Raw genomic sequence first — 27,164 nt, 5'->3', positions numbered from 1 at the left:
AAGGAGGATGGATTTTCACCCCTCACATGCGCCAGTAAGAATGGCAAGGTGCCCAGCTCTGCGCCGGACAGTTTTACTTTGCTGGCCATGTCTGGCAAAACAAAATTCACATCACCACTCTGAAGCAAATAGAGCAGTGATATATATGGTGACATCAAATGGGTGGGTAGTGGCACCAAAACAGTCAACCTGTGAATGTGATTGGATGAGGGAACGAGTAGCACTGGAGGAAGGGCAAAGGGTGGTAGAGGTGTCCAAGCACTTAAAGAGTCAAATGTCTTCTCTTTTCCACCACCACTGCAAGCCATCGTGATGATGTTGCTGATACAGCAAGGCTGGCGGGACTCAGACTGCTTGGAGAAGTTGGCACCGCGGGTGTGGCTGGGCAATTTCAGCTGCGGTCAGGCTTGGGAGCCAGACCTCGTCCTTTACAAGCACAGATGTCATTTAACCACTCTGCTAGTGCCAGGTGTGTGGTGAATACACCCTGCAGATGAGGCTGGAGTCATGGCACTCAGTTTGACTGGGGCTCTGACTCGTCTCCTGTCTTTGTATTTACAAATTTGATTTGTGTGAGAGAGGAGGGGGTTAAGGAAGCGTGGGACAGGACCTGGTGCTGGGGAAACCTGTACCCAACTCTGCTGGCAAAGGGGAGGACTTGAGGGGGAGAAGAAGTGGGCCCTGGTGCTGGGCAGGAAGTGAGGGGTGTGGGAGGGAAGATCTGTACCTTCTCTGCAGCTTGCTGGGTGGGGGGGGGGCCTGAAAGGGGAAGGGGTTTAGTAAAGGGAAGAGACAGATGTCATTGAAAGAGGGGTTAAGAACATAAGAACATGCCATACTAGGTCAGACCTTGCGAGACTGGAAGATCGGGCATCCAAATGGCAGATGAAATTTAATGTGGATAAGTGCAAGGTGATGCATATAGGGAAAAATAACCCATGCTATAATTACACAATGTTGGGTTCCATATTAGGTGCTGCAACCCAAGAAAGAGATCTAGGTGTCATAGTGGATAACACATTGAAATCATCGGTTCAGTGTGCTGCGGCAGTCAAAAAAGCAAACAGAATGTTGGGAATTATTAGAAAGGGAATGGTGAATAAAACGGAAAATGTCATAATGCCTCTGTATCGCTCCATGGTGAGACCCCCACCTTGAATACTGTGTACAATTCTGGTCACCGCATCTCAAAAAAGATATAATTGCGATGGAGAAGGTACAGAGAAGGGCAACCAAAATGATAAGGGGAATGGAACAGCTCCCCTATGAGGAAAGGCTGAAGAGGTTAGGGCTGTTCAGCTTGGAGAAGAGACGACTGAGGGGGGATATGATAGAGGTCTTTAAAATCAAGACCGGAGTGGAACAGATAAATGTAAATTGGTTATTTACTCTTCTAAAAAAATACAGACTAGTACATTTAAAACAAATTGTAGAACAGTATTTTTCACTCAATTCACAATTAAGCTCTGGAATTCATTGCTGGAGTTATATTTAAAAAAACATTTGGACAAGGTTCCTGGAGGAGAAGTCCATAAATTGTTACTAACTAGGTAGACTTGGAGAATAGCCACTATTTTATCACTGCATGATAGCAGCATGGGATCTATTTACTGTTTGGGGATCTTGGCAGGCACTTGTGTCCTGGCCTGACACAGGATACTGGGCTTGATGGGCCCACGGTCTGACCCAATATGGAAATTCTTATGTTCCTATGCTATATAACTAGCCCTTACAACATTTGTCCGTTGGCTTAGCCATTTGACCTTAAGTTATGTGCTTTATAAAACGTGCAAGGCAAATTGTTCAACTGCTTGGCAACCTTAACAACTAATATAAAGTTCAAATCAAAAACAGAACTTCATCAATAGTACAAACAGAAAATATTCACAAGGATTCATTAGAATGCAATGCAGAGTTACACTGCGACTGTTCTAGAAAGGTGCCATAAAATACCCTATTCAAATTCAAATATTTTCTAGTCCAAATTTCTTGCTGAATAAGACATACTTTTATGTCCATGAGCACATACATATTTATAATCTCCTGGAACACATTTTAACCTCTTATGCTCCTCAATCAGGATCTCAATAGCCCTTAATTTGAGAACAGAAAATGTATACATTGAGCAATAACTATTAGTCATAAAACAAATACCTGACGGAGACAAATAGTCTGCTGCAACATCTGGTCTTCTGATCAGAACTCCACTCTCCTCTATAACAGAATAAAAATCGAAAGCAATTCTAAACACATTGCAAGCCAAATGTACTCTTCAGCAAATAAGCAAGAGAGTGAGACATGTGGCATTCTCAAATCATTCTCCAGTATGGATAATCTGATGCCCAGGACTCTGCATTTTGAAATAACCACATCACGTTATTCATGCACTCATAAAACATGTTTTTAAAAAAAACATATTGGTAGTCTGTTTTTAATAACTTTCCTTTCACTTTTCTAAAATATAAAGTTATGGTATACCTCATTGCAATATCTGAAACTTGCATAAGATTGTGTATTTCTGAAGTGAAGCAGCCTCAATTAATCCTATTTGAATATGCTTGCCATTGTTGCTGCTCTCTGGAGGAAGGCATATAAAAAGCCTGCAGACATTATCGAGCAATGGAAAAGCTCTGAATTACAAATTACATTTTCTATACAATTTAAAATGACACTTTTCTCCGTTCTGAGAAAAAACAAGCTGACTGCAGGAAGACAACAGCTTCAAAAATCTGTGTTCTCTTTTGTAATCAAAATATGACAAATTTTCCAGTGTTAAAATATCCGTACAGCATAGAAGAGCTTCCAGATGCGAGACAAAGATTACAAAATCCTGCAACGAACGTGGTCTTTAAAGAACGATGCAATTTCATGTGCTACAGACGTTCTAAATAAAATTCCTCCGCACTAGTGGAATTAGGTCTGTTTTATTCTTTTACCACAGCGCTGCAACAGTGGGACCCCAGCTTCTGATGTTCCTGCAGCGACACCACTGCGGTTCTCTATAAAGTCGCACGCCCACAGTGACAGCAGATGCTGCGGCATCGCTGACGCTGTGTATCATCTTTACTTAAAAAGATGCCAATAGGGCGCGGAACGCAAAACATCAAATGGTACATCTGCTTCCACGTAGCGCCCCTTGCTCTTCTGGCTCCCTGGATTAAAAGCTCCCCCCTCCCTTTCTGTTTTACTTGGCCTCCTGCATTTTCTCTACCTTTATCTCGGTGGTACCGCATGGTTGAAGTATGATGGACAGTTCAGGTGCAACATGGTGGTTAACCCTAGCGTGGGCTGGGATGGAAAGGATATTGACCTGTGGCTTTCCAAGATCATCCCCTACAGGCCAGTGCAGGAGGTCATACCTGGTTTTTCAGGCAACGCTTACCAGCCTAGCGCATGCAGTGCAACTTGCCGCCCAAACTTTTCAGGGAGGCTGCCTTTTCGCCCTGGTCAGAGGTTTACTCAAATTCAGTGGGGGTGGGGGCATGCAAGCGAGATAACCTCTCTGTCAGTTGTATAACGTCGGCTACTGCAGATATGCAGGGCCACGCAAATACAGGCACATGTGCACTGCGTGTGGGGCAGTGCACCTACAAGGCAGGTGCACTGCCAGCAGCCAGAGCTGGCTGCCGGCTTCGACTGGGAGATGGCATCTGACTTTTGCAGAGCTCAGATGCCAATCAACTTGCCCAAGTTATGGAGCCTATTAAAGGATTATCAGCCTGAGATAGTGAGCTTGCTTTATGCTGGGTTCTCAGGTTTCTACATCCCTTATGAGGGGCCAGAAACTGCAAATGAGTCTGATAATCTATGATTGGCAAGGCACAGTGGAGATGTTATTGCACATAAGATTAAAAGTCTGCATTAGGTAGGGTTGCAGGGCCATTTAAGAAAAATCCACTGCCTAATTTCAGGATTTTGACCCGGGACTGTAACGAAAAAAACCAGCCAGATTAATTCAAGATGAACCATTATCTATCCTTCCCAGGAGGAGGGTCGGTGAATGATTATCTGGACCCAGAAGCCAGCTCTGTTTCATATGCATCATTTGCCCAGGTTTTGTATATAGTGAGGCTCTGGGGGCAGGAAGCCTGGATGGCCAAGGCAGACACTGAGTCTGCTTTCCGTCTTTCTCCCAGTACACCCTAGTTGTTTCCGTTTGTTAGCATTTCAATTTTAGAACAAATACTACCTTTGATAAATGCCTGCCGATGGGCTGCTCCATATCCTGTGCTTGCTTCGAGAAGGTTCAGCACGTTTGTGCAATGGGCTGTGGAGCAGGACACAGGTAAGGGAAAAATTATCCATTATCTGGACGATTTCTTGTTCACTGGCTACTGGGATACGAAGGCATATGCCCTGGCTCTTCAAGCATTTGTCCGAAAGGCAGAAGAGTTAGGCATTGCCCTAGCTCACCAAAAAAAAAAAACAGAAGGGCCGGCCCAAATTCTGTCCTTTCTCAGCACTGAGACTGACACGCAGCAAATGGTAACGCGGCTTCCACTCAAGAAGCTGGAAGCTCTGCGGGAGGCCATCTCCGACTCCACAAGAGTCAAAAAGGTCATGCTAAAACAAACGTAGTCCCTCATAGGCCAACTTAATTTTGCTCATAAAATGATTCCTATGTTTCGTCCTTTCATTAGAAGATCGTCACAGTCTTCGGCAGCTATCCTGAGGGACCATCATTTTATTAGAATCACCCAGAGCCTAAGGGATGACCTGAGAGACTGGCAGACCTTTTAGGGGAAATATAATGGGAGGAACTTGTGGATACACCTCTCAGTGACCAATCGGGAATTGCAGCTATACACCGACGTGGCAGGTGGCCTGGGATTTGGGGTCTACTTGGCAGGGAGATGGTGTGCAGAACCATGGCCTTCACATTAGGATATCACCTTTCTTGAGTTATTCCCCACTGTGGCGGCCATACACATGTGGATGCCCAATTCTAGAATAAGAGAATGGTCTTCTGGTCCAATAACCTGGTGGTTGTTCAGGCTGTTAATTTACTTACAACCTGCTCCTCAGGGCCTTGAGGCTTTTACAGAAGCTAGTATTGCTCTTCCTGCGCATTAACCTTGTCTTCAAGGCTAAACATGTTCCTAGAGCTGAGAAGAGCATCGCTGATGCATTTCCGCGTTTTCAGTGTGGTCTCATTCCAGGTTCCTGGCCCCAAAGGCAAAAGTACAGCCATCACGGATCCCACCTTGGATCTGGGAACTGGGGTGCCTGGAGTTGTCTCCATGTTGAGACCAGCACTAGCAGAGAGAACATGAAGAGTCTATTCAAAGGGATGGACTTTTATTCCAAAATTTTGGACTATCACAGGGCATCTCCTATTTGAAGCAAATTGTGGAAAGAACAGTGACTGAGTTTTTAATTCACCTTAGAGACTCCAGCATCTCCAAACCACAGGCAGGGCAACACATGGTGGCCATTAGATTTGTGGCTAAGTTGTGGGGCAAGAACTGCATCAGCAGCTCCTTTTTGATTATAAAGTTGAAGGAGAGCTTTAGGCGAAGAAGAAAAAAGCCTGCTAGGGCTGACAGAAGAAGGCTTATTCCACCTCCAGTTTTATAGGCTTTAGTGGGTCAGCTTTTGACACTTGCCTTTTCGTTGATGTTTTTTGGGGCCTTTAGGATAAGTGAACTTATCACCCCTGTGCCTTGAAATAGAGGACATATAGGTTTGTCCCGATACAGGGCAAATTTTCATCAGAAGGTCAGAAAACGACCAATGTATGGCAGGCAGGTGGGTTAGTTTGTATACTGCTCATGTGGTGGCCATATACCCAGTTAGAGCTGCGCGTGATTATTTAGGGGTGCACCTGCCTGGGAAAGGCCCTTATTTAAAACATCAGAACGGATCTGCATTGTCGCGTTACCAGTTCGTTAGTATGTCCCTGTAGAGGGTTAGCAGAGATAAAGGAGGAGCCGTATGAATATCACCCTCACTCCTTCAGAATTGGTGCGGCATCATTCACGAGCAGCAGCGGGCTATGCCAGGCACAGATCAAGGCTGTAGGGTGCTGGCAGTCGGGGAGATACAAATCGTACATCCAGCCCATAAAACAGTCCTCCTCAGAATTGGCACAGGCATATTGAGACTCTTACTTACCCCTAAGCTTACTTTTCTTATATATCAGATTCTTCTCACACTAAAGTGCTATGAATCCTGGGTCACTCGTATGTTTATAGGGCACACATTAGAGCCAAGGCGAAGAACGCCAGCAAACAGATGGGCATATCATGAAGCAACGCCAACATTTTTTGGCTAGGCAATCGAGGTATGAGGTGGGTCTAAATACACCATCCATCCTTCAATACGCCAAAGAGCTTTCTCGGTCGAACGTTATAAACTTGCATTTAGGTGGTAATGATCTGATCTCGGTCAAAAACATTGACCTCATCTTTAGCATCAAAAAAGATTTGGTGTTTATCTCTGGCTGTTGGTGGTATTGATTTGGTCCCATATTATCCCTTGCTTAGTGTGGAGATTACCAAAATCCTGCCAAGGCATCCAAAAGAGCAGGCGAAAATTAAATAAAGTAGTGAGATCTTGGGTATGGGCTATAGGGGGGACACATTATCATACACGAAGATAACTCCGCTAGCTGCACGGGCTTGTATAGGCCAGATGGGGTTCACCTATCTGAGGTTGGCACAGATCTATTTATCCTCTCTTTGCAAACTGCCACAGAAGCACTAGTGGGGTTTGGGGAAGGGGGAATGGTCCAGGCACCAAAGATTACGCATGGGGGGAAGCTTGTGGGGAAGGGGCATGAAGTGGGGCGCTATTAACCTATTGATTGGCATAGACTGAGATGGTGGCCGGGCTGGGGATGGCCAAATGGAGGCCTGGCATAAATAAGCACGGCCTGCAAGTCAGCCAGGGGGGTGGTGAGGCGGCAGCACATTGCATGGAACGGCAGTGACCACGGCGGCACTCGTGAAGCGGGATGCCAGTGGGTACCACCTTCACGAAGCAGAAGGTTGGAGGGCTGCCGCCTCACTGGGATAGCAGCACAGAGTCTTTGCTGGTGGGGGTGTAGGCCAGTCTCTTATTAAAAGGGTAATGTTAAATTTGCATAAAGTATTCTGTATGTTTATGCTTAAGTTCCTGTTTGTATGGCTGTGGCTGTTTTATCCACTCAAAGAGCACTATGGACGTTGTATTGTGTCATTGCTGACAATGGGGCAGGGTCGGGGTGGCAGGTAGGATCCCAGGAAGCTATGGCATGCCCAGGTTAAGCTGATTTTCTGAAGAGAAGTGTATTTGAGCCTTTCAAACCTTTTTAAGAAAAGTTGTTGTGGGATAAATTTAATTTTTAGAAAGGAGGTTAATTATAAATGAGTGGAGAATGTTAAATGATTAAAATACTCAATACACTTTATGAATACAGTGGGCAAAAGTCTGCAAACTGCATCTTGCATTGATCAGCTAATATTATCCCCTTGACTTTTTTGTAGTTTTGAAAAAAATGGTGTGTTTCAATTATTATATTTTTGTTAGTTCTAGTTGGGATACACAAAGTTTTCCTTCTTCTGCATTTTTCTACCAACAGAGATGAGGCGCAATGAGTTGGTTTTTCTGCCTTGAGCTTGCTCTTGGAAAAACAATATATATACAATGCAAAAACTGCATTCAACTGACAATTCTTCATAAGGTATAAGCAAGGACTTATCTGGCCACAAGTTTAAAGAAAAATCTATATTTAAAAGAAATCTGAGCTTTGAAAATACCTGAAACCTACATGCCGTTCACCAGTATCTGTTAACGTTTCGACACCTCTACCACACGTGTGAAAATGTAACAATTCCCCCTCGTTTATTCCAACAAGAATCAGAATTCTATGAGTTAAGTGATATATATTTGGTTTAATAGCATTTACGAGGATTCTTTAGCAATAGCTGCTCCGGGACAAGGACCTCACAGATAACACACAATACAGAGCTGCTGCTGAAAAAGAGAGCATTTGGTTACAATTGTCTCACCTTGGTTGTTCTGGCACAGTTGAATACAAAACATTTTTTGCGTTGTACACTCTGCTTCACATATCAATGTCTTTAATAAAGTCTGAATTTCATCTATTCCATACTGGACAGACTCAAACAGCATTCTCCTCAGGAATCCAGCATTGAAGATGCTCCCTGACCTATAACACAAAGAGGCACCCCATTGTAGTTCCACAGCTCAGGAAAGGACAGGGATAAATATCCAAATGCTTCAGCCATAAAGCTTCACCCAAAGCAGCAGCGGCACCAGACACACAAGATTAATATTACTCTTTTGTTAGAAATAGTTCCTATCCCGTAGTCCAGTGAGCAGCAAGTTACCCAGTGCATCAGGTAACTCTGGCCAGTATAATCCAGTGGGATAGCGCCTCCGCCGAGTCCACTCTGCTGTAATTATCCGGATAAACTTGCACCTCGCCATTCTTTCTACAGTGCCAACATCTAATGCTGTGATCAGAGCTTCACACCCAGAATGGGGAAGCAGCTGCCAGAGAGAGAAATGGCCTTATCTATAGTGATTGGACTCCAAAGGCAGTTACTATTCATCAACTCACACTTGCTGGTCATAGTGATCTGCTCATATGTTGCCTCAAAAGATCTCCCTGAACTAGGAGGAGTTTTTTGTTTTTTTTTAATATTCTTCCATTGTGTGGGATACTTAGGGCAAAAGCCCTACCTGCACATAGTAAAGCAAGTGTTGCTTACCTGTAACAGGTGTTCTCACAGGACAGCAGGATGTTAGTCCTCACATAAGGGTGACATCATCAGGATGGAGCCCAATCACGGAAAACGTCTGTCAAAGTTTCCAGAACTTCGACTGGCCCCCACTGGGCATGCCCAGCATGGCACTAACCCTGCAGCCAGCATGGGTCCCCCTTCACTCTTATTTGATAGCTACAGGCAGTGCCGAAAAAATAAAACAAAACCTTACGAACCCAACACCGCGGGGCGGCGGGCGGGTTTCGTGAGGACTAACATCCTGCTGTCCTGTGAGAACACCTGTTACAGGTAAGCAACACTTGCTTTCTCACAGGACAAGCAGGATGGTAGTCCTCACATATGGGTGAGTACCGAGCTGAGGATGTCCGAACATGCACTAAATGTACCCAACGGCGTGCAACAGGCACAGCAACTGGGGTGGAATTTGGTAGAGGGCATCCTGAACCCCACCAGGCAGGCGGAAGGGTGTTGGTACGTCACGTTGGAAATAGGTTATGCAGGACAGATTGGCCGAAGATGGAAACTTGTCTTCCGGCTTTGTCTAAGCAATAGTGGGCTGCGAAAGCGTGGAGAGAACTCCAGGTGGCAGCCCTGCAAATGTCAGGAAGCGGCACCAATCATAGGTGTGCTACTGAAGTCGCCATGGCCCTCACAGAGTGTGCTTTAACACGGTCTTGAAAAGGAATGCCTGCTTGCTGATAGCAAAAAGATATGCAGTCCGCCAACCAGGAGGAGAGAGTCTGCTTACCCACAGGTTGCCCTAATTTGTTGGGATGGAAAGAGATGAATAACTGAGTGCTCTTCCTGTGGGCAACTGTACGGTCTAGGTAGAACGCTAGAGCCTGTTTACAGTCAAGGGTATGCAGAGCCTGTTCCCCTGGGCTGGAGTGGGGCCTGGGAAAGAAGATAGGTAGTATGATGGATTGATTAATGTGAAACTCCGAAACTACCTTAGGCAAAAACTTAGGGTGAGTGCGGAGTACCGACCGGTCCTGCAGGAGTTTAGTGTAAGGCGGATAGGTGACTAGGGCCTGTAACTCACTAACCCTGCAAGCTGAAGTGATAGCCAAAAGGAAAATCACTTTCCATGTGAGATATTTTAGGTCACAGGAGTGAAGAGGTTCGAATGGTGGTTTCATGAGCTGCCCGAGAACCAGATTAAGGTCCCAAGAAGGGGCCGGAGGACGCAGTGGAGGCTTGATATGGAGCAAGCCTTTCAGAAAACGTGTAACGAGGGGTTGTACAGACATAGGGACATCCCCGACATCTTTATGGAAGGCGGCTACCGCACTGACATGCATTCTGATGGAAGAGGTCTTTAGGCCTGATTCCGATAAATGCCAGAGATAGTCCAAAAACCTTGGGATTGGACAGGAAAAAGGATCAAGGGATTGCGAAGAACACCATGATGTATATCTTTTCCATTTATAGGAATAAGACTTTCTTGTGGAAGGCTTCCATGAAGCAATCAGGACATGAGAAACTGAATCTGAAAGGTTAAGTGGTTGAAGGATTACCCTTTCAACATCCATGCTGTCAGGGACAAGGCCTGAAGATTGGGATGGTGTAGACATCCGTCGTTCTGAGTGATCAGATGCGGGTCCGTTCCCAAGGGAATGTGCCTGCGGATGGAAAGATCCTGGAGTATGGGAAACCACACTTGGCGTGGCCTGTGAGGTGCTATCAGGATCATGGTTCCCTTGTCCTGATGGAGCTTCACGAGAGTCTTCGAGAGAAGAGGAAGTGGAGGGAATGCATAAAGCAGACCGGCTGCCCACGAGAGGGAGAATGCATCTCTGGGCTGAGAGCTCTCGCTCCGAATGAGGGAGCAGTAATTGTCCACTTTGTGGTTCTGAGGGGACGCAAAGAGGTCTATTTGGTGGAAGAGGAAGGTCGCTACCGAGGGGTTGAGAGACCACTCGTGCGGTTGGAAGACACGACTCAGTTTGTCTGCCAAGACATTGTGCGCACTCCTGGCAAATAGGTGGCCCTGAGGTACATCAAGTGGGAGAGCGCTTCCGCCCAAATCTGCACAGCTTCCTGACACAGAAGGAAGGAGCCTGTGCCTCCCTGCTTGTTGATGTACCACATGGCCACCTGGTTGTCTGTCTGAATCAGGATGACATGATTTGATAGGCAATCCTGAAAAGCTCTGAGAGCATATCGCATTGCTCGAAGCTCCAGGAAATTTATCTGGTGTTTGGCTTCCTCTGGAGACCAAGATCCTTATGTCTGTAGATCGTTCACATGAGCTCCCCACCCGAGGTTGGAAGCATCAGTGGTGAGAATGAGTTGAGGATCTGGTAGGTGAAAAGGCAGTCCCCTGGAGGAGATTGTTCTGATCTTTCCACCAGGCAAGAGTCAGACTGAGTGCGACGGTGATGTGGACAATGGTTGACAGAGGCTGAGTCGCTTGAATCCATTGTGACCTCAGAGTCCAATGCATGAGCCTCATGGCCAGGCGGGCCATTGGTGTGAGATGGTCTGAGGACGCCATGTGTCCGAGAAGGACAAGGAATTGCCGAGCTGTTGCTGTATACTGAGACTGCAACTGGTGAGTGAGGGACACGAGGGTTTGCACTCGTTGAGGTAGAAAGGCTTTTGCCTGCAAGGTGTCCAAGTCTGCCCCAATGAACGACAAGGTTTGAGATGGGACTAAATAGGATTTCTCATAATTGACGAGAAATCCTAGAGAAATTAAGAGTGTGTAGGGTCAAATTCAGGGACAATCGAGCGGCTTGCTGGGTTGGGGCCCTGATTAACCAGTCATCTAGATAGGGGTAGACATGAACACCTTCTTTCCTGAGAAAGGCTGAGACAACTACGAGACATTTGGTAAAGATTCGTGGTGCCGATGCTAGGCCAAATGGAAGCACTCGGTATTGATAGTGCTTTGGACCTACTAAAAACCTGAGGTACTTGCGATGAACTAGAGATATCGCAATGTGGGTGTATGCGTCCTGGAGGTCCAGAGAGCAGAGCCAGTCTCCTCTTTGTAGAAGAAGTAGAAGCGAGCCCAAGGTTACCATCTTGAACTTTTCTCGCTGGAGGTACTTGTTGAGGGCACGTAGGTCCAGGATTGGAAGAAGCCCCCCAGATTTTTTGGGGATCAAAAAGTACCGGGAATAGAACCCTAGGCCTTGTTGCGAAAGAGGAACGGGTTCTACTGCTCTTAACTGGAGAAGAAGGGAAACCTCCTGCTCCAGAAGGACAGAGTGGGCGGTTACTCTCCACGCTTGTAGAGGTGGTGAGTCCGGTGGAAGAGCAAGAAAGTTTAGGTGGTAACCCTGAGCAATGATTGCTAGCACCCATTGGTCGGTTGTGATTGATTGCCACATGCCGTGAAAGTGGCACAATCGACCTCCCACTGGTATGCTTGGCAGAGGAATCAGGCTGCTGCTTTCCAAGGGAAAGTCAAAAACCTGAAGCAGGCCCCGGCTGGGGAGCTGCTTGTGGCTTTTGCTTCCGGGGCTGCCGAGGCTGAGATTTTTGATAAGGCCTCGTAACTCGGGACCTTGCTGGTGGAGGATAGTACTTCCTTGGGCAGAAGAATGACTTCTTAGAGTCTTTCTTGAAGGGCAGTCTAGAAGGGAAGTCAGAAGGTATCGATGAGAGCTGTTTGAGGGTCTCATGATGGTCCTTTAATTCAGCCACTATTTGCTGGATCTGTTCACCGAACAGATCACCTCCTATACAGGGCAGGTCAGAGAGCCTGTCTTGTACTTCTGGGCGAAGGTCAGAAGACTTGAGCCAGGCCCAGCATCTTGCCGAAATGGCAGTTGCAGACACTCTAGTGGAGGTGTCGAAGATATCGTAAGCTGTTCTTATCTCATGCTTTCCCGCCTCAAACCCCTTGTTGGCAAGGATTTGAAGATGTTCTTGGAATTGGTCAGGCAGGGTTTCAGAGAAGTCCTGTATTTGCATGAAAATGACCCTGTTGTATTGGGTCATGTACAGCTGGTAAGAAGCAATTCTGGAGATGAGCATGGCCCCTTGGAACACTCTTCAACCAATATTGTCTAGGAACCTGTGTTCCTTAACAGGAGGGGTAGAGGAGTGAGGCTTCGTCCTTTTTGCTTTCTTTTGAGCTGATTCTACCACAACTGAATGGTGGTCGAGCTGAGATTTTTGAAAGCCAGGGGCTGACTGTACTAGATAGGTAGTGTCAGCCTTACTGTGTACTGGGGCAATGGATCCAGGGTTTTCCCAGTTCTTTTTGAGGAGGTCAAGAAGAACTTGATGAATGGGAAAAGAAGTGATCACTTTAGGGGCATCCAGGAACTGGAGAAGCTCCATCATCTGGTGCCTATCATCTTACTCCGTCTGAAGCTGAAAAGGCACCAATTCCGACATTTCCTTCACAAAATTAATGAAAGAAAGGTCCTCTGGAGGAGAACGCTTTCTACTTTCAGTAGGAGAGGGAGGTGAAGGTAAGTCATCTGTGTCTGTGGAAGTATCATCACCCCAGGTGTCATAAGGATCAGCAGGCTGACCTGTAGGATGAGAAGGGGGTTTGATACCCGAAGGGCCTGGCTGAGGCTCCGAGAAAATCGAAGGAATCACCGGGGGCACTGTGGACGCCCTGGGGGGTATCTGTGCCGGCATCGATGGTGCTGATGTGCATGTCGCTCCCGATGAATGAATCGGTGGCGAGGGACGACACGGCATCGATGGCTGAGGCAATACCCCCGAAGGAGGAATGCGGAACGGTGTTTCTCCTCCCGATGAAGCTGTCATTGGGGAGCGCACCGGAGCCATCGGAGACCTAGGAATCACCGGTGGAAGGGCAGTCATGAGCGCCTCCATCCGGGATAGCAGCTGTGGCAGCGCTGCTGTCATCGGGTCGGTGACCAGTTCCACTCTCGGTGCCGGTGGAACCTGGAGCCGATCCATTGCCTTATCAATGGTCTCCTGGACCAGCCGGTCCAGTTCTTCCCGGAGACCTGGGGCAATCGACCCCGGCTCCGTGACGGAAGAGGGAGGCAGAGGCACAGTCGGAGGGACCACCTTTACAGGAGGAATCGCGACTCCCAAACCCCGATCGGGTGAGGGTGACCTTGATGTCCCGGTCGCAGGAATGGTCAGTGCAGTTCCTGGACGGGGCTTCTTCGATGGTGGCTCAGAGAATGGCGAGGTCGATGATTTTGCTCCCTCGACGGTCCGAGACTTACGATGCTTATAGTGATGTTTCTCCCTACGATCCCCTCGATCTTGAGGGGGAGAAACAGGAGTTGATGGCGGGCGGTCACCGGATGGTTGTCTATGCTGGTTCGACTTCGACGGTGCCGGTTCCGATGACATCGATGCGATGGACGGCGTCGGGGTGTGAGCACGGAAAAGGAGTCCCATCTTCTCCATTCTGGCTTTGCGACCTTTTGGTGTCATGAGGGCACATTTGATGCAAGTCAGGACATCATGCTCCCGGCCTAAACACATTACACAGACTCCATGAGGGTCTGTGATAGACATGGTGCGAGTACAATCCGGGCACAGACGAAACCCCGACACCATGGCCATAGAAAAATCGAGCCACGGTACAGTCGAAGGCCAGTAGGCCGCGAGGGCCAAACTTGACGGTAATCAACGAAAGACTGTCAAAAAAACTTACCGGAGTACTGCGGCCTGAGAAAAGTTAGAGGAGGGACCCCTGTGGGGCAATTAAGGTTTAATTAACTCCGTCAGGAATCTCTTCAGAGCTCCTAAACCGTGAGGCTACTGCTGCGCGGAAAAAAGAAGACTGAAGGGGGACCCCTGCTGGCTGCAGGGTTAGTGCCATGCTGGGCATGCCCAGAAGGGGCCAGTCGGGGTTCTGGAAACTTTGACAGAAGTTTTCCGTGGTTGGGCTCCATCCTGATGATGTCACCCATATGTGTGGACTACCATCCTGCTTGACCTGTGAGAACGTGGAGCCCTATGATGAATGATTCCTGCCTCACAGGATACCTGTGATCTAGTCAACAGAACAACAGAGAAAATCCATGACCAGTAGGCTCCACGGAAAAGATGAAAGTGAATGGTCTCCCGCATGACAGCAGAGCATGTGCAAAGTTCTAGAAACACCAAAGTAAAAATTCTCTGATGGCTCCATCAGATGTAGTCATCCATGTGTGAAAACCGCAATTCTCGTCCTCTTAGAAAAAAAATACTTTTAGAAAAAGCAAAATTGGAGAGCTAATTGAAGTAAAAGCAGCAGCTGCTAAAAAATAAAATGTATCTGACACTCACTGTGGAAAACCACAAACTGAGCCATGTTGCATGGCTGCGCAAACTCCACATGTGTCCAGAGATATCTCAAAGAAATTTCTGGTAAGCTCAGGAAAACATGAACCTCTCAGATAACATCACTCATTATCTGTGAATATGGCAAACTACTCATCTGCAGAGAATAAATGTTCTCTGATGTCAACAGTGCAATGAGCTATACACATGGATCTCAACTTTGTCTTGTGCTGGAGTAAAGAAAGTTTCTAGAGCTTTCTAGACATATGTGGTATTTTCCTGTACAATATCTGACTGCTATTCAGTTTATTGGCTTGCTAAAATACAGAACGGTATAGAGAACAATTCTCCAAGGGGAGGTGCATGAGTTGTTCACTGCACTTTTGTCAACAACTATTACAGATAAACAGTTTTACTTTCTTTGATAGCCTGCAGATTTAACAGACACACACACATGGAACCCCTAGCTAAGCGTTGTCTTCAAATAAAAAGGGAAAACAAGAACACACAGTTATCAGCAGGCGAACATGGAAAACCTTTTTGTGGGATAAACCATTATTTTTATTTCATTTTTCTGTTATTTTCAACAGCTTAGAGAACACGAAAAAAGGAAGATTACCTGAAATCATATATAGGGTCAATAGGGGAAGGGAGTTTGGCTTTATAAAGCAAATAGGTCCTAGAGGATGAATGGACCCAAGAGGAGGCTGTGTCCAGGACAGTAAAAACTGGTGAATGTGTGGACTCAACTTCATGTTACAGATATGCATACATTGAGAAAGGAGGTTTACCTTAGATTAGCGATTGATACCACCATGGCCCTGACAACATGGGTCTTGACATGTTCCTCTAATATCAGTTTCCGTTTGCTTATATTTATTTAGCAGTTTTTATATACCGAGGTATAGCAAAAATCGCCTTCACTCCGGTTTACATATAGAGATGTGCTAACCTGGCTTCTCTTATACGCAGTAGGGAAATCAGATCTGATGTGGTGTGTATATTGGGGGAGGAAGAGGAGGCAGATGACGACAAGAGATGCCCTATGATAGTAAAGGGGGTAGCAAGGGGTAAAAGAAGAAATCCATAGAAGAGACAATGGGAGGGAGAAAGATGCAGAGCAGAAGGGAGAGATGTGCAATAGCTGGTGGGAGAGAAGTCATAAAAGGCTAATGCAAAAATGCTCAGGAAAAATTAGGAGCTGACAATGAATTTGTAAAAATATGACTAACAGGTGCTATTTTCTCACACAATACAATATTTATAATACCCCATAATACAACCTGATTTTTATGCTAGGTACTACAGCTGTCTAAAGATGCATTTCCTAGGATTATTATTTTCAGGATCCTATCTTATTTGCTTTTTATCCTATTACCTTTGGTATCGAGCCATAGTGTAATTTGAAGATCATGAACTCAATCCATATTTATTCACTTTTTTCTCTGGACAGAAAGAAATCCTGAAAAGATTCCCAGTTCTAGTAAATCATTCAATCAAGTGAGATTGTCAACAGCAAAGCACATTAATGATATAATAATTACATACCACATTGGACCAAGCTCAACTGCTGTCTTCCCAGTTATACTTTCATAGCAGGTACAAGGCAGCTGCTGATAAGGGTTTTCTATAATACAAAATTGACAATTTTTCTTTGTTGAATACAGAAAAGTACATACACACATAATGGACATATATGGCAGGGGTGTACAGGGAAAAAAATGTTTTGTTTTTTGGTTCCTTCAGGTTTTTTTCCCCACAAATATTTAAGGAATTGTTTGCTGGTCATTTATTTCTAACAAGTACTGAGAAAGAGACTCAAACTGTCTTAAATTTGTAGGACCGATAACCTCAGTTAATCACATAAGAGCTGTTCAACTCTTAGATCCACTTTTATATATATATTTTTTTTTTTGGAAAAGATTTTTGTTGCAAATAAAATGACACTTGTCTGGCAAATGGTATAACTAGTCTTAACCAAAGCTGCCTGAAGTGAGCGTAGTGACCCTAATATCCAAAGCAGTTCTTAGCTTGTAATCCAGTCATGAAAAACAAGCCCTTCTCTGTACCTTCTCCATCGCAATTATATCTTTTTTGAGATGTGGCGACCAGAACTGTACACAGTATTCAAGGTGCGGTCTCACCATGGAGCGATACAGAGGCATTATGACATTTTCTGTTTTATTCACCATTCCCTTCCTAATAATTCCTAACATTATGTTTGCTTTTTTGTATTATGGGGTATTATATATATTGTATTGGGCAAGGTATTCTTAGAGGAGGGGAGCCATTGTGTTCCTGTGCACATGTTGGAGGGATTTTTCTCTTGGTGGATGTGTATATTACATTGTGAAATCTGCATTGTGGCTAAGTATATTTTTTTGATTATTGCAAGGTTTTTGATTATTGCAAGGTTCTGTGATTATTCCTGTGTGTTTTAATTTTCTTAGTCTGTTTCATTTCTTTATAGTTATTACTATTACTGTAGAAAGTACTTACTATTACTGTAGAAAGGTTCTGTGATTATTCCTGTCTGTTTTTAAATTTCTTTATAGTCTGTGTTTCATTTCTTTATAGTAAGTTATTGATCTAGTAAGTTGATTTGCTGTTTGAATAAAGCTAGAAGGAAAAAAAAAAAAAACCCAAAAAAGAAACCTCCAAACAGACAGCTCTCTCCAGCTTTTAAACTGCTTTTAAACAGCTTTTAAACTCTCCCTTGGAGTTAGTTGGCACAAAAAAATCGGTTCAAACTAAAAATTGGGGCATAAAGACTGTTTTTTAAAACAATTGACCAAAAGCAAAGGCAACAGTCCAGAAGTGCCCAGCTTGTCCCAGGCTAAACTGTTTGACTCCCTCCCTCCCTACCCCTCTACCCACCCACCCCTGGGGCTTGTTTTCTAATAAAGACTGCCTAACTTCCCATTGGCAGCGAGATAAAGTAGTACATTGGTAACAGTCAAGGAAATACAAATCACAAACTACCAAGATAGGGACTATCCAATGTAACTGCTGTGGAGCTTTTATTCTGAGGGAAAGCATCTGGAAACTTAGAGCTTGTCCAATTTGTGCACAACTCTCTTCCTTGAAAATGGAGCTGACTGAGATAAAAGCTCAATTAGCTTCTGCTATCACAGAAACATGGTTCACAGAATCTCATGAATGGGATACAACAATACCAGGCTACAACTTGTTAAGGAAGGACAGAAAGGATAGAAAAGGGGGAGGTGTGGCTCTTTATGTCAGAAACAACATCCAAGCATCTGAGCTACAAGGAAGTTGGGGTAAAGAAGAAGCTCTATGGGTCGACCTAAAAAAAGATGACGGAGTGTCCATTTATATTGGAGTGGTTTACAGGCCTCCAAACCAAAAGGAAGAGCTGGACAGAGATCTGATTGAAGACATCCATAAGATAGGTAGGAAGGGAGAAGTGGTGATCGTGGGTGATTAATATGCCAGATGTAGACTGGAAAATCCCATCTGCAGAAACTAAAAATAGTAGAGCAATAATGGATGCCATGCAAGAATCTTTGTTCAAACAAATGGTGTTGGAACCCACGAGAGAAGGTGCTATACTCGACTTATTGCTCACTAATGCAGATAATGTCTCAGATGTCCAGGAGGGCGCCCACCTCAGCAGCAGTGATCATCAAACGGTATGGTTTAATATCACTAATAGAATAGGGAAAAGAACCACAAAGACCCGAGTTTTACAGTTCAAAAACACAGACTTTGAGGAAATGGGAAAGTACCTGGAGGAAGAACTTAAAGGATGGAAGAACGAGAGAGATGTGGATCAGCAGTGGACCAATCTAAAAGGTGCAATCACCAAGGCAACTGCTCTATATGTTAGAAACAAAGAAAAGCAAAAGAAAATTGAAACCTATCTGGTTCTCAAAGGAGGTGGCTGACAAAATTAAAGCTAAAAGAACAGCTTTCAAGAAATATAAAGGATCCCAAAGGGAGGAGCACAAAGAAGAATATTTGTATCAACTGAGGGAGACGAAGAAAACAATCAAGTTGGCAAAACATCAAGCAGAAGAGAGGATTGCCAAGAAGATAAAAAATGGTGACAAAACATTTTTCAGATACATCAGCGAAAAGAGAAAGGTCCAAAGTGGTATAGTGAAATTGAAAGGTGGTAATGATCAATGTGTGGAGACAGACGAAGAAATGGCAGAAATATTAAACGAATACTTCAACTCTGTGTTCACTAAAGAAGACCCTGGAGAAGGACCATCTCTACACAACAAAAAACTGGAGGGAAGTGGAATAGATGAAAATCCTTTTACAGTAGAAAATGTGTGGGAAGAGCTAAAGAACCTGAAAGTGGACAAAGCCATGGGGCCTGATGGGATTCATCCAAGGATATTGAGGGAGCTCAGAGATGTTCTGGCGGGTCCGCTGTGTGACCTGTTCAATAGATCCCTAGAAACGGGAGTGGTGCCGAGAGATTGGAGAAGAGCGGTGGTGGTCCCGCTTCACAAGCGTGGGAACAGGGAGGAGGCTGGCAACTACAGGCCGGTTAGCCTCACTTCGGTGGTGGGAAAAGTAATGGAGTCTCTGCTGAAAGAGAGAATAGTGAACTATCTACAGTCCGGAGAATTGATGGACCAGAGGCAACATGGATTCACCAGGGGAAGATCCTGTCAGACAAATCTGATTGACTTTTTTGACTGGGTAACCAAGGAATTGGATCAAGGAAGAGCGCTCGATGTCATATACTTGGATTTCAGCAAAGCTTTTGATACGGTTCCGCACAGGAGACTGGTGAATAAAACGAGAAGCTTGGGAGTGAGTGCCGAGGTGGTGACCTGGATTGCAAATTGGTTGACGGACAGAAGACAACGTGTGATGGTAAACGGAACCTTCTCTGAAGAGAGAGCGGTTTTAAGTGGTGTACCGCAAGGATCGGTGTTGGGACCGGTCCTGTTCAATATCTTTGTGAGCGACATTGCGGACGGGATAGAAGGTAAGGTTTGTCTTTTTGCGGATGACACTAAGATCTGCAACAGAGTGGACACGCCGGAAGGAGTGGAGAGAATGAGACGGGATCTAAGGAAACTGGAAGAGTGGTCGAAGATATGGCAGCTGAGATTCAATGCCAAGAAGTGCAAAGTCATGCATATGGGGAGCGGAAATCCGAATGAACTGTATTCGATGGGGGGGGAAAGGCTGATGTGCACGGAGCAGGAGAGGGACCTTGGGGTGATAGTGTCTAATGATATGAAGTCTGCGAAACAATGCGACAAGGCGATAGCAAAAGCCAGAAGAATGCTGGGCTGCATAGAGAGAGGAATATTGAGTAAGAAAAGGGAAGTGATTATTCCCTTGTACAGGTCCTTGGTGAGGCCTCACCTGGAGTACTGTTTTCAGTTCTGGAGACCGTATCTACAAAAAGACAAAGACAAGATGGAAGCGGTACAGAGAAGGGCGACCAGGAAGGTGGAGGATCTTCATCGCATGACGTACGAGGAGAGATTGAAGAATCTAAATATGTACACCCTGGAGGAAAGGAGGAGCAGAGGTGATATGATACAGACTTTCAGATACTTGAAAGGTTTTAATGATCCAAAGGCAACGACAAACCTTTACCATAAGAAAAAAATCAGCAGAACCAGGGGTCACGATTTGAAGCTCCAGGGAGGAAGATTCAGAACCAATGTCAGGAAGTATTTCTTCAAGGAGAGGGTGGTGGATGCCTGGAATGCCCTTCCGGAGGAAGTGGTGAAGACCAGAACTGTGAAGGACTTCAAAGGGGCGTGGGATAAACACTGTGGATCCATAAAGTCAAGAGGCCGCCAATGAAGAGTAGGTGACTCGCCAGAATGATGGCTACTGCCTGGAGACAATACCCTTATTCAATAAACATACACATGGTTACTGTGACTCCAACATTACTCTAAGCTTCAACAGCAAGAGGAAATGTGGAAAAAAGGATTTGCACTCACAAAGACGGGAGTAGCTGGCTTGTAACGGCGGTTACTACCCCAAACCAAATAACCAAATTACTACCTCCATCTTCCTCTATTCCTGATGCCTTTCAACTAGCTTGATCACTCCATTCTTATACTTCACTTTCAATGCATATCCAGCATAGTTCTCTGCTTCAACGGCAGGGGAGAAGAAAAACTGTTACTTCACACATCCAGCAGAGCTCTCTGCTTAAACGGCAGGGGAGAAGAAAAAAGGGTTCACACTCACAAAGCGGGGAGCAGCTGGCTTGTTACGGCGGTTACTACCCCAAACCAAATGTACCTGATACTTCACTCTCGACGCATATCCAGCATGGCTCTCTGCTTCAACGGCATGGGAGAAAGACTGATACATCACAAATTTCCAGCATAGCTCTCTGCTTCAACGGCAGGGGAAAAGAAAAACTGATACTTCACGCATATCCAGCATAGCTCCCTGCTTCAACGGCAGGGAGAAGAAAAAAACTGATACCTCACGCATATCCAGCATAGCTCCCTGCTTCAATGGCAGGGGAGAAGATAAACAACCAATAAGGGCTGTATAACATAATCTGGGTAAAAACAAATAAGCATGCGTGTAGCTTGCTTATTGCGGCGGTTACTACCCCTACTACCTCTAACTAATCAAGCTAGATATTTCACTTGGATGCAGCTCCATCACCACTCTCTACATTAATGGTGAGGGTGGAAGGGAATTAGAACCAAGAGCTAAGAGAAACAGATAAGTATGAGAGAAAAAATGAGGGAAGCTTGCTGGGCAGACTGGATGGGCCATTTGGTCTTCTTCTGCCGTCATTTCTATGTTTCTATGCCGCAGCACACTGAGCCGACGATGTCAATGTGTTATCCACTATGACGCCTAGATCTCTTTCCTGGGTAATAACTCCTAATGTGGAGCCTAACATCAAGCAACCACAGCAAGGGTTATTTTTCCCTATTATCCACATTAACTTTCACCTGCTATTTGGACGCCCAATCTTCCAGTCTCAAGTTCATCTTGCAATTTATCACAATCCACTTGAGATTTAACTACTCTGCATAATTTTGTGTCATCCGCAAAAGGAGGAAGGATGCTCTCTCATTGAATGAACCCAGATTATCTCAGGCGCTATGTCCCCTTAAAGCAAACACACCAAAGCTGCCGTGTCTCTAGTTCACCGCACAATTGTACGCTAGGAGGCATAGACCCCAAAAAAAGCACATGTGTCAGATCTACAAAAAGAATTAGACACTTCAAGATACCAGAAAAGGGTGCAGTGAATATCCAAATAACGTAAGGACCTATTATTAGCCCAACACTCCGACCTCAAAAACGCCGGAAGTGTAAGCATCTGATTGAGATGAAATGGTGACAAGACCTTTGACACAAAGAGGGCACCAGACGCAAGGTCACAGAATAAAAGGATCCCTACTAGACAGCCTGGATTTTGGAAACATGCCATACCTAACAAATAGCCACTAAAAAAAAATCTTGAGAGTAAGATACCTTATTTATTTATATTTATTTATTTAGCATTTTTATATACCGAAATTCTTGTAGCAAAGCTACAAATCAATTCGGTTTACATTTTAACATTAACAGGCATGTAAGAATGCAGTTACATAGAACAAGGAGAATTAAACTAGGATCAACAGGCGAGGTATCACCATAAACAAAAAAGTATAATATTTTTTTATAACAAGCTCAACAATAGCTAAACAAGTAAAGAAGCTAAACAATAGCTAAACATAGTTCAATTCGGAAAAACTGCGATTTGAGAAAGGCTGCATGTAAGAATGATATCTGGAATTACAATATGGTAATCTGAGAGAGCCATTGAAGGATGGCAAGGGCATGAATGGAGGAAGGTTATTGGTGTAGATTAAAAGCTTGTTCTAACAGCCAAGTTTTGAGTCTCTTTTTGAAGGTAATCGGACATTGTTCCTGTCGTAGTTCAGGGGGATAGTGAGTTCCATTGCTCAGGGCCCGCTTTGGATAAAGATCGCTTGTTTAAAGAGGATTTGATGGTTGGGGCAATGAGGGTATTCCTGTAAGCTGTTCTCACCGGTCTATCGGGAATATGTAGTCTAAAAGGGATGTTGATCTCCAATGGGATGAGCTTGTGGATTGATTTGTGAGTGATAGTAAGGATTTTGTAAATGATTCTAAACTTGATTGGGAGCCAGTGTAAGTTTCTCAATATGGGGGTGATATGATCTCTTTTGTTGGTTTTAGTTAGAATTCTGGCTGTGGCGTTTTGGAGCATTTGTAGGGGTTTTATGGTGTTAGCTGGAAGTCCGAGTAGAAGGGAATTGCAATAGTCGATTTTTGAGAAAATTATTGTTTGTAGAACTGAACGATAGTCTTGGAAATGTAGCAGAGGTCTGAGTCTTTTTAGGACTTGTAATTTAAAAAAGCCTTCTTTAGTGGTATTATTAATAAATATCTTGAGGTTGAGTTGATTGTCCATTATGACTCTGAGATTTCTGACTTGAGAAGAGAAGGATGGTTGTCTTGTGGGGAGAGTGTTAGTTATTGCAGGACTGCTGTCTTGGTTGATGAGGAGTATTTCGGTTTTACTGGAATTGAGGATCAAATTAAGGCTCGTGAGCAGGTTGTTAATGGCTTGGAGCAGTTGTTCCAGAGATCTAGTGATTTGTGTAAGGATTCGGTCACCGGAATAAATATTTGAACATCGTCTGTGTAGATGTAGTGTGTAAGATTTAGTTTGGAAAGGAGCTGGCAGAGTGGTAAGAGATAAATGTTGAAGAGGGTTGGGGATAAGGATGAGCCTTGCGGGACTCCCAAGGAAGCATGGACGGGGTGTGATTCATTGTTGTTAACTTTGACCTTGTAAAATCTGTTAAGTAGAAAAGACTTGAACCAGTTCAGAGCAGTGCCTTTGATGCCGATGTCCGATAGCCTATCTAGGAGCGTTAGATGGTTGACTGTGTCAAATGCGGCTGAAAGATCGAGGAGAATGAGTAGACAAAGTTGTTTTTTTTCAAGATTTAGCAGAATAGTGTCTGTTAAGGAGATTAGAAGGGATTCTGTGCTTTGAGCTTTTCGGAAGCCGAACTGCGAGGGGGATAATATATTTTGTTGTCATCCAAGTACTCTGAAACTTGTTTATTAACTATTTTTTCTAAAATTTTGGAAATGAATGGGAGATTGGCGATCGGTCGATAGCTGGCAGGGTCCATCTGGAGATAGGTTCGGTTTTTTCAAAAGTGGTTTCAAAATTGCGAGTTTCAGCGGATCGGGTACTAAGCCTTGCATGAGTGAGCAGTTAATGATGTTGGAGATCGGTTTGGCGACTGTTTTAGAACAAGCAATGAGTAGATTTGTGGGTATTGCATCTGATGGGTGCGAGGCAGGTTTGATTTTCTTTAGGATAGATTCTATCTCTAGTGAAGAAGTCGGTTCGAAGCATATTACCTTAGGGTAATAAGCTTCACAGGTCAAACTGAGATCCCACTGAGGATCCAAGGGCTGAAAAACCATTTGCAGCTTGATTCATTGCAAAAATCTGACTACTTCTGTGAGAGTCGCTACAGACATCCTGCAAATCTTCCCCTTATAACAGGAGATAGTGCAATTTGAACCTTTAAGGAACTCAGAGCCAAGCTTTTACATAAACCCTGTTGAAGAAAGGCTAAAATGATAGGAATATTGGATTGCCATGGCGACAACAAACAATACGTACAGAAATATTAAAAAAACGCACTAGAATCTAATGTAAGCTAATGAAGTTGAATTCTCGCCAGCCCTCAAAAAAGAGTGGAAATAACCGAAAAGGGGTAATCCTCTCTCAAACACGCTCAAGAGCCAAGCCATAAGATAAAATAGAGAAGGGTCATCCATGACAAATCGGGCCCCGGAAGGAAGACTGTCCTGAAGCCTCAGCAGATCCACATACCAAGACCTTAGAAGTCAAGCCGGGGCCACCAGAATCATACAAATTCTCTCCATCTCTCTCTTTCGTAGAATTCTGCCCACAAAGGGCCAAAAAGGAAATGCACACATAATACTCTCCTTGCAGACAAGGCTGAGGGCAGGCATATATACCCCGGAAACCAAATTCTCTGCAATGACTGAAGATCAGAGGAACCTTGGTATTCTTCAGAGTTGCTATCAAAATCCATGTGAGGCACTCCTCATCTGTATGATGCACTGAAAAGCATCCAGACTGAGCTCCCATTTCTTGAGGAAATCCACCTGCATGTTGTCTAGCCTCACAATGTGTGCTATCAACAAGAGGTGTAGATTTTCCCATGAGACATTCCATGACTCTGTTCCATCCTGTCTGTTCAGATAATTCCACTGCTGAAACATTGTTGGATGGAACCTGGATTGCTTTTCCTTGAATGGTAGAAAGTGCACCAAGGCTAGCAGAATGGCCCTGGTCGATTCCTCAGGAGACCACACCCCCTGAGCCATCTGGCCCAGCCAATAAACCCAGCCCCCCCCCCCCCCCCCCCCATCCCGACAGGCTAACATTTGTGGTGACCAGAACCAAAAACAGCACTGACAAACTGCCACTCTTCAACAGCTTCTGAGGTTCCATCCGCCACCAAAGACTGTCTCACCACTGTTGGAAAGGCCAGGCAGAGACCGTAATCCTGGGATTGGAGTGACCAATGAGACAGAAGGGTCCACTGAAGGGGTTCTCATATGAGCCCTTGCCCAGAGAACCGGCAGCTGCAATGCAGCCAAGAGTTGAAGGTAATCCCAAGTTCTTGGCACTGGAAGAGCCAGGAAATTGTGCTTTTGAAGAATTAGCCTGGTCACTCTTTCTGTCAAAGAGACTCAGCCCATCACAATATCGAATTGATCCCACATACTCCAAAGATTGAGAGGGGGTTCAGACTGCTCTTTGCAAGATTGACCACCCAACCTAAGCTTTCTAAGAATTGGATCATTATCTGGGACGTTTGAATACCTTCTTGATAAGAATCTGATCTGATCAACCAGTCATCCAGATAGGGAATATCCCTTCTCGCCTCAGGAACACCACCAAGACCATAGCCAGCTCAAAAGGAAGTGCTCTGATCTGAAAATTATCCTGTAGCATACAAAAACAAAGAAACTTCTGAATGTCCTGAGCTATGGGAATATGGAAATAAATTTCCTACAGATCCAACAAAGCCAGAAACTCGCCTTAGCAAACCACTGAGAACACAGAGCAAAGCATCTCCATCTGAAAATGAGACACCTGGAGGTTGGTATTCACCCCTCTGAGATCCAGAATGGGCCAGAAAAAACATCTTTTTGGGAATGATGAAATAGATGGAATAAAGACCCTTGTCCCTCCTCTGGGGACGAAGCTGGCACCAGTACCTTTAACATCTAGAGATGCATCAAGGTCTAGAGAACTGCCTTTCTTTTTGATGGCTGAAGGATAGGGCGAGATCATGAAGGTGTTGGAAATGGGAGAATGAAGTTCCAAGGAATACCAGAGATAGATAAGTTCCAACCCTCACGGATTTCATGTGATATAGATCCACTCCTAGTAGAAAAGCTGAAGTGTAACCATCTGATTCAGACACAATACAGGACCAGGAAGTGTGACTGCCCACAAGCAGGACCAGAGAATGGACACGCTGAGCTTCAATGAGAAGCCAGACAACCTCCTGAGGAGGTGCCATAGTCAAGGCCTTCAGAAGCCCCAACACTCCTGCCTCTCAAAGCCCAAGAACCCCAAAAGTTTAGAAGGACTGCTTACCCGGTCTGTATCACCTGGAGTTATGAAATGAGCTTGGCCTCTAGCAGACCAGTAAAAGTAGTGTGGCTTATCCCTCTGGAAGCCTCAGGTTTAGACTCTGCCAGATTCTCAACCAGCTGCTCCAGATCCTCACCAAACATTTGTCCTTTTAAGGGAAGCTTCTCCATGTGATACTTCGACCAAGTACCTGCAAATCAGTTTCAAAGCTAAAGAAATCTACTGGATGCAATCGTAGAGGTCACTGAACATGAAGATGATCATACAAAGAATCTGCCAAAAAGGCAGCAGCAGACTCCATCCTTGCTGTGTCATCACTTTCTGGAAGTGCTTGGATCCAGTGCAAGAAAGCTCTGAACACAAATAGAAATCTGCACTGCCAAGACTGTGGTGGTACACAAATGCTTCAAGGGGATTTCAATCTTCCGATCCTAGTGGGACACCTAGTAACAACCATGACCAAAGCATCCACCCATGGCATCTGAAAGAAAAGCTTAACTGCCTCTGGAGGAAAGGGTACACAGCTGCAAAAGTTTTTT

General features: G+C 44.8%; 1 protein-coding gene across 1 annotated transcript in view; it reads right to left on the bottom strand.

Annotated features, from left to right (window-relative positions):
- The window catches only part of TRMT1L (tRNA methyltransferase 1 like), a 114,155-nt gene that overhangs the window by 7,463 nt on the left and 79,528 nt on the right, over positions 1-27,164 (bottom strand). The window contains exons 12-14 of the mRNA XM_029618737.1: positions 16,500-16,578; positions 7,992-8,152; positions 2,155-2,214 (exon numbers count right to left, since the gene is read on the bottom strand). Coding sequence (XP_029474597.1) covers positions 2,155-2,214; positions 7,992-8,152; positions 16,500-16,578 — 300 coding nt within the window. The remainder of the gene's footprint in view (positions 1-2,154; positions 2,215-7,991; positions 8,153-16,499; positions 16,579-27,164) is intronic.

The sequence above is a fragment of the Rhinatrema bivittatum genome, chromosome 10 (assembly GCF_901001135.1).
Source record: "Rhinatrema bivittatum chromosome 10, aRhiBiv1.1, whole genome shotgun sequence".
NCBI classification, from domain to species: domain Eukaryota; kingdom Metazoa; phylum Chordata; class Amphibia; order Gymnophiona; family Rhinatrematidae; genus Rhinatrema; species Rhinatrema bivittatum.
Note: the sequence above shows the minus strand (reverse complement) of the source record. Positions and strands in the feature narration are given on the sequence as shown.